Source organism: Maylandia zebra, linkage group LG23 (assembly GCF_041146795.1).
Source record: "Maylandia zebra isolate NMK-2024a linkage group LG23, Mzebra_GT3a, whole genome shotgun sequence".
Taxonomy (NCBI): Eukaryota; Metazoa; Chordata; class Actinopteri; order Cichliformes; family Cichlidae; genus Maylandia; species Maylandia zebra.
The window spans coordinates 28,548,128-28,556,875 of record NC_135188.1 but is presented as its reverse complement, the minus strand read 5'-3'; the positions used below and the strand labels follow the sequence as shown (position 1 = coordinate 28,556,875).

Below are 8,748 nucleotides of genomic sequence, written 5' to 3'. Positions count from 1 at the left end.
CACACACACACACACACACACACACACACACACACACACACACACACGTAGGAAAATATTTAGTATACACATCCAGAAATGCATATACTATTATATATTGTACATATATTTATTAGTTTCAGGTTGGCCATTCTTGTATTTTGCTCGTTTGTGTTGTTGTGTTTGCACATCTCTGTTGCTTGTGGGGCTCGCACACAAGAATTTCACTCGCATGTGCTGTGCCAGTGTGCCTGCACATGTGATGTGACAATAAAAGTGATTTGATTTGATTTGATTTGATAAAGGCTGATTTATGCTCACTTTATGACAATACTCTGACTGAATATGGGCCTCTGCTAGACACTGACAGTCCTTCTGAGTTGAGCCTGAGGATCCTCAAAAAGGGTCTGAACTGATTAAAATGTGGTAATGGAAAGTTTTACAATCCTTTTAAAAACACATTTTCAATCCATAGCCAGCAAACAAATAAACATGTATAATAAAAAGTAATACATCCTCTTTCATAAGTCCACCAGAGGTCGCCACACACTCATTTCCCACTGCCATTCAAACACATTTGGAAAACTTAAAGACTCTGATGCGACTTTTTATAGTTATACTCTAACTAAAACCTTCACCATCAGGGGGCGGCATTTTATCAGTTGGGTTCACTCGTTGAACTTTTTTTAACTTTTCTTTTTAGTCTAAAATGTGTTGGAAGATTACACCAGGGGTAGGTAACTACAGGACTCAAAAGCCAGTGTTCTGCAGGTTTAGATCTCACCCTGGGTCAAAATGATTAGTTCATTACCAGGCATCTGAAGAACTTCAAGACATGTCGAGGAGGTAATTTAGCAATTTAAATCAGCTGTGTAGGATCAAGGACACATCTAAAACCTGCAGGATACCTTGAGTCCTGGAGTTTCCCCACCCCTGGATTACACAGACCCACTCCATCATCTAGGAGTCGCAAAATTTACATCACTCATACCCAGGAGAAATCCTATTAGAGTCACAGCTACAGAAAGTATAATCCCTGCTTTACCAGGCCAGTCAGTGGATTGACAATTACCTGGTGGTCACTAGCATCCCTTTGTTAGTCACTGGGATTCCAAGGATAGCTAGTCATTTGCACTTAAAAGCTGAAGAAATGGAGAATAATTATTATGCACATAGGTGTTTTAAAATGAAAACACAGTGAATAGTTACAAAAACATATAGTTAGAAAGGTTGGGGCTGAATAGCCGAGGGTTGCTGATGATTAACCTGTCCATTGGGTTGCAGAGGTAGAAGAATCAGGCCCTGGCTTTGACACAGACAGCATCTCCTCTGTCTTCAGATTTATGGCCTCTGGTAGCGACTCCAAACTCGTGAGCTCAGTGGCTTACAGTATTTAAACTAATGTGTCTGAACACATAAGTGTGTCCTCCCAGCAGCTAGGGCAGCTAGAATCTGCAGGGATGAAAAGGTGCAATGATGATAACATGGCACAGGATATGCAAGGAAAGTTTCCAGATTTGAATCTGGCCGTCTCCTAGCAGTTTATCAGCCATTATTTGTGTCACCTGGTGGCTGAAGGTCAACAAGCCTTCTTTAAAAAAGTGACACAGAGCTTATTTTTCTTCTTCTTTGGAGGTCGGTGGGAGGACACACTTATGTGTTCAAACACATTAGTTTACATACTGTAAGTGCTAACTTCAAGACAAGTCTTCCTGAGCTTGACAGCCCAGAGCTGGAAAGAAGATGGATGAAATTTAAATTTTGAAGCATGAAGGACAGGGAGGGTCTCACCAAACAACACCTTTCAAGGAGAGCGAGTGATGATTGAACGACAGTAGAAAGTGGACCTACTTTTACATGTGCAGACAGGACTGACAGGGAAACGAGGAGCATGGGAACCAAACACGGACAGATTTTTCTGTTCAGTCGTATAGTTCAGTTCTGAATACAACTTGCTATAAGTCTCACCTGCTTTCTAATCTAAATTTGAGCAGCTCAAGTGACAAATTTGTAGGTTGATGGATCCTAGATTGTATATGTTTTTTAATGATTTGGTGTTGAGGAGTGAAAAATACAGAGATTCAGAGAAAGTGCCCACCAAGGTGCATACATGTCATCATGACTGACTTTTAGAGGAAGAAATGTGTCTCCACAAACGGGAAAATGTAAAGACTTCTTTGCAGATAGCAAAGTGGTTTGAGAGTTTGGACTTGTATAGAATAGAATAGTCCTTTATTGTCATTTTTCCTCATAATGGGACGTTTTCTTCTAAATTTATTTGGAGTTGCACTTAAGTAAAGGCTCCAAAGGACCCCCTTCCCCCTTGCAGATAGGTTGTGGGTGTAGTTCAGGGGCATCTGTCATCATGTAAAGCTTTACTCTAATCATGGAATGCAGATTTTAGCACAAACAGGTGCCAAACTGCAGGCAAACATGTCTTAACAGAGACTGAAACACATGGAGAGCATAGTATTAATCTGGATTTGTCTTTTATTTCTCCATCATCCAAAATCTCTGCATAAAGTTTATATTAAGAAAAGTCTACTGTGTTAAATTTAGGGCCTCAGTGTTTGGAGACGTTCTCTAAAATTTGCTGAAAAACTAGTTGTTTTAAGAGCTTTCTTGGACCCTGAAGGGATATTTGTGAGAGTTCAAACCTCAGAAACTTATTTGAAAACATGCTTCTCAGGCTTCAAGTCTCCAGATTGACTGAAGTCAGCAAGAACTCTTTGGCAAACTTGGTCAAATGTGGATTCAACTCTGTTTGCACCACTTTGTTATGAGCTGCTGCATCTGTGGATGCCAAAGACAAAACTTTCATAATAATGACTGGATACTGACCTGACTCTACCTTTCTCCCACGTGTTGCGCAAAACTGTTAATAGTTCCATGAACCATTGAGCAAGGCATATTGCTTGATAGATGCTATTAGGAATGCTTTCAAAAGGCATCAACTGCACAGCTACAGTGGAAATCATTCACAGAACAAGTTTTCAACCAGGCTGTACACATTTTAACACAAGATGTTATAATACCCTGGTTCACTCAGTGACTCACTCCGTCTCCTAAAAACTTCTTTAATTCAGTTCAGTTCGATTCAACAGTATTTACATACAAAATGAATTTAAAACATGAATTTAACTGAACTGAATTAAAGAAAAAACCCAACAATCCCATGTGAGCAAGAATTTGGCGACAGTGGGGAGGAAAAACTACCTTTAAAAAGGGAGAAACAACCGGTTGGAAGGGGGGGGGTGACAAATTTATTTACAACTAAATGTTTAAAGAAATATGCCTTAAAATGGACGTTTAGGCACTGGAAGTAGCTCTTAACATTTAGTTGTATATTACTGTGATTGAAGTCCCTTCCTCAGGAGCCGGGTTTTGCTGCATACGTTGCATTTTTCTTGTTTTCAGTCTTACAATGTTCAGTGAAGTTTCTTCTATTGGATCAGGCTTGCTGTTTGCGTTTTGTTGCATAAACTGAATGTTTCAAATCTTTTTTTCCCTAAAAGTTGGCTCGTGGTGTGTTTCTTAGCAGTTGCACAGTTCTGAGACATACTGAGAGGTGCTGGTTTTCTCATCCAGTGGTTCTCATCCAGACTTTTACTTTGAAAAGCCCACGGTGGAAGTTGTGCTGTGACTCTCCTCCCGGCTTGAAAGTGTTTTGCATAGTGCTGTGCTGTAAAGGTGCGCTCGTCCTCCTCAGGTATACAGGCGGTGGGTGAAGCTTGTCTCGCGGTTGTGTTTATTTTCCTCCACCAGCTGCTGGAGATGACAGCAACCACACGCCCTCCTCGAAGCGTCTGAAGGGATTTTATTTGCTTTCTGTGTCAGACTCACTAAGTCATAATAACCGCAGGGATGCGTGCACGCGACAGGTGCTGGACCTGCATCCTCGCGCTGCTGGTGGCCGCACAGGCGCAGTCTCAGCAAACTGGTAAATTGATGCATTTATTTTATTTTCTCATACGTGTGTTCAAATACTCCTTTGAGCTTTGCAGAAGCAAAACGTGCTGCAAAAGTACTGTAAAACTTAAAAACCTGAAAATGGTGCGAAATCTCGGAGTTTCTAATAATTGTTAATCTAAAAACGTCCAGTTTTGTAACTTCAACTGTTAATTCTGACTTCATGAACTATTTCTTAGCAATTAGTTCAGTCACGTGACCTGAAAGCTTCGAGTTGGTTTTTTTTCCAGGCTGGAATGAGATCGTGGTCGGTGTGAATGTCTGGGCTTGTTTATTGGGAATAATGAATAGCTCATCATCTCCTCCGCTGTCAGAGACATGCACTGCTGTCCTGTCTGTAAGAGTGCACCTACTACAGAGGGATGCGATTTCTACAGATTGTGCACGTACCTGTTCTGAAATAAGAATTTCTGGTGCTTTCCTACATTTGAGGACTTTGCATTTATTATACTAGCTTCCTTTGGCACCACATGGGCGTCTATGAGACGCTGGGCCCTGGGGCAGAGACAAATAAAAAGCCCCCTCACAGCTTTGAGATAAGGGACGCTTTATTCTACTGTGGTTGATAGTGTAGCTGTTGTGCATTCAGAAAGGTCGACCTGAAGCTAAAGCGGTCAGTTACGGACCTCTAGACTCTGTTTCCAGGCTTTAGAAAATATGTGACGGCCGGACGTCGGCCAGCCATAACTTTTATACTGTCTGACGATAAATGTCAGCGCTGACTCATTTTCAGAATGGTCCCATGATTATTTTCTGTCACATACATGCTGCTCCAATGGTGATACTCTAAACGTGGCCATAGCTGAGCCAGAGTATGTTTCTTCAAAAGCTTTTTACCTCTTTTGGCTCTCACTGACATTGTTCAGCTCAACCATACAATGATGGCTGTGAGCACAGAAACCCCACCCACCTGTTGTTTAGACCTTCTGTTTGTACGGGACAGCCAATCGGAACAAAGATGGCTTAAAGGAAGTGGAGCTAAACACCTTATTTTAGATTATGGACTCTATTAAAATAATGGATCTGAAAAGTGAAACCAGTACTGAACTACTTTAAACTGGCATTATCTCTAATGGCCAACAGTCTCGTTTCAAAAAGAGGTCTGATTTTTTAGAAGTCTGTGGGGAAAACTGCCTTACGGTTCACTTAATGAAGACCTCAACAGTCAATTTTCTGATGAGTTCATGGCCTCAGGCTCTAGTTTTGAGTCTTATTCAATACAAGCCTAATGTTTATGACATTATAAATTATTTAAAGTAAAAAATAGATAATAATGAGGGTTGTGCTTTAGGCTTGATTTAGACTTTGGCAGTAAACCTATGCCCTGCCTTTTCAACGCTTAAATCTAAACCCCACGCTATGACCTTCCATGCCAATTGTTGTGTTCTCCGTTGACCTGACGTGTACTTACATTTCTCAAGGTACACCTGAGGAAATGTGGAAGGTTACAGCGTACGATTAAGAGACACTTCCAGTTGCATCCTTAGTTGTGTTGTAGATTTAGAATGGGATTACTTATGGCTGACAAGCCCTTGATTTTCTGATCCACTCCTTCCTTCAAACCGTAAACCTGGTGATGTCCAATGTTCAGCTTGACTTCACAACAGGATCTCACATATTAGTGTGAGACCTGTCACCCATAGTCCGAGTTCAGGAGTTGCACCAATGCCCAATAAAAGATGAATAAAGATTAATAATCTAGTAGATTACTGTAATAGCTTTTCATCAGAAAAAGATAGCGTTTAGGTGTTTACTTTTTTTAAAGAAACACAGCCAAGTAACAACCAGGTGCAGCATAACGTCTTCCTCTCGTAAGTTACCCAGGTCCACAGCTTCATGTTGAATCACTTAATCATTATCTTCATCTTCTCCTTGTGCTTGTTTTGCATCTCCAAGAACATGTTGGACCTTTGCCTTCTTATTTTGCACCTCCTTGTAGTCGTTTTAATCCTCACTGTGTTTTTTTTTTTGTTTGTCTTTTTTGACTTGTTTGAACGATGTGTGAAAACACACATTAACAGTGGCTTCAGTTTGAGGCTCTGACTCACTCATACCCATAGCCATGTCTGTGTGTGTGTGCTGGTGTTTTATACAAATATTACACTTTACAGCTAAGCTCCTCTTTAAGACAAATATTTAAGGAAAGATTACAAGTAGGTTCAAGGGCTGAGGCTATTGCAGGTGTGTGTGTGTGTGTGTGTGTGTGTGTGTGTGTGTGTGTGTGTGTGTGTGTGTGTGTGTGTGTTGAAGCTGGTGATATGCAGTTTGTTCAGATTTTCCCCTCTTCAGGGCTCATCGTTCCCTCCCAGACACACTTCACCTCGTCTAATTTTACCTGGCTGTGGTTTCCCTCCTCTGCAGGCTACACACACACACACACACACACACACACACAACATTGTGCTGACATTCAGACATGCCCGCACAATCATGTAGAGACAAAGCACTGTTTATGCAGAAATGCTTCAGCTACCTTCATGGAAGAATCCAGGCCTTTGAACTGAGCATGTAGTTCAGGGGTACAACTATAATTTCTTAGATTTATAATAAATAAAAAAGAAAATTGTAAAAAAAAAAATGTGTCCAAAATTCATTAAATTCAATAAAATAAACCCACAATTCTTATTATCGATGAGGATTTTACTATAATAAGTTTCCCCTACTTTGGCAAAAAAAAGACAGGGCTCTTCAGTCAACTTTTAATATTTGAACATGCTTTTTTGTTCTTCATCTGTCTGTTAGTGGCTAGTTAGCTCAGTTGGTTAGAGCGTGGTGCTAATTATGCCAAGGTTCGATCCCCGTACGGGCCATTTCAAGCTTTTGGGGCAGGGATAGCTCAGTAGGTAGAGTTGGCACCCCATGATCAGAAGGTTGGGGGTTCGAATCCACTGAACGGCTGCCCTGAGATACCCCTGAGCAGAGTCCCGTCCTTACACACTGCTTCCCGGTGCGCCTGCTTAGTGGCAGCCCACTGCTTCACCGAGTGAATGGGTCAAATGCAGAGAGAGTAATTTCCCCACGGGGATTAATAAATTATACATTTTTATTATTAGTGAGAAATGACTCAAAGGTGGGATGTGTTATAACAGGGTAACAAACCCAGAACAATGTTTTATAAGATACGTTGTTTTTAAAAATCAGAGAAATTTTTACCATCAACAGAACTAATACACAGTTGCATTTTTTGATCATGCCAATGTAACTAATCCTAAAATCCAGAAACTAGTTGGCATTTTTACAGCAACAGTTCAATAGGCTATGTTGATTTGATTTTTGGTAGTGTACATGAGGTACGCTTTAGATATATTCACGTTACACTTTGGAATTTTTTAATTCTTTTGCTTGTGCCCAAGACGGTGTTTGCCAACAAGTGGTTAAACAGGATTGAGAGATTGTTGGGGACAATTGAACCAGCATTGCTGTCGTGCTGATCACAGTAACTTAATACAGGTGATTATCATCATTATCATCATGTCACTGTTGTGTAGTTCATCTACAGCTTCCTTACAATTACACAACTCTAACAAACACTATATAAAATCCCACTGGCTCTTTGTCAAGGGTATGTCGGCAATACTAACTTTTAGGTTAGTGGCTGAAATGCAAAGGCAAAGGTAATGTGATAGAAATGCAGCAGGTTTCACAGGATTTCTGGGAAAGCAGGTTGCAGAAAAGCAAGTTTACCAAATAAGGAAACTCAAAGAATGAGGATCATGGAGTTATACTTTACTATCTGTATCAATATGAAGGTAAATTCTCCAGAATTTACACCCTCTCGGTTGTCTTTCTCTGAATTTAGCGCCTCCTAAATTTACTGTAGCTGTGTTTATATAGTATATCTTTTCCATCATATACGATCCTACATACAAGAAAAGGGGATAATAAAACCCATGTACCGTGCTGCACTAAATGAATGGCTGTAAACATAACTGTCAGGTGCCTTAGGGTCTAAAGCAGGGGTAATACAGGGGAGCTTATGGGATAATTAGAAAGTTGTTGTTTTTTTCTATCTTCTAAATGTACCACTAGACCAGCCTGTCTGAACCCAAGGCCCATTTCTACCATCAAGACTGTCTGTGTTGCACTTCATGGGAAATTTCTTGTTGATGCCTCGAGCCCATGAAATGCAAGCACAGGTCGAACATTATTGTCTGACTGTGGGAATTCCACACATCTAAATGTTATAGCTGCAGGCCAGGTTGAAGCTCATGTAAGAGTTTACAAGCAAACACTCATTATAACAACATTTTTCACAATTTTCTGGCACTGAATCTTGTTTACTGATATAGAAAATAATTAGCAACGAAGACTCATCTGTTTCAGATATAATCTGTCATGACATTTAAATTATTCGTATCTAATGGACCCTCATCTGTGGTGCTTTTGAAAAATTCGGAAATTTATTTTTTTACACAATGATCAAACCTTATGAGCTGCATGTTTCTGTCATGGGTGTCATTAAGATTTAATCTTATCTTTGATTCACATGTCGTGACTTATCTCATCCAAACCTACGTTGAATTATCTTGACTTGTCTTTATCTATGTTACGTTCCCCCCGAAGGGGTCTAGGCATGTGAGAGAGGGGACCAGTAACAAATGAGTCCGGAATCAGAATGAAAAAGGAAAACAAACAGTTGTTCTGCATCAATAAAACTTTATTACAAAATGGTACAGGTTAACATTAACTTAAAGGGCCGGCAACGCCGTCTTACCAATAACGCCAAAGAAACAAAGAAAACGCTCGCAGCCACGAAAGGCAGGAGGACTACCAAACAAACACAATAAAAAAGGAGGCACT

At 40.4% G+C, this 8,748-nt stretch overlaps 1 protein-coding gene across 1 annotated transcript in view; it reads left to right on the top strand.

Moving 5' to 3' along the window:
• The first annotated feature begins 3,655 nt into the window (after positions 1 to 3,655).
• The window catches only part of LOC101487296 (uncharacterized), a 70,871-nt gene continuing 65,778 nt past the window's right edge, over positions 3,656 to 8,748 (top strand). Inside the window, exon 1 of the mRNA XM_004563354.4 lies at positions 3,656 to 3,919. Within this exon, the coding sequence (XP_004563411.3) occupies positions 3,844 to 3,919 (76 nt within the window). The 5' untranslated portion in view covers positions 3,656 to 3,843. The remainder of the gene's footprint in view (positions 3,920 to 8,748) is intronic.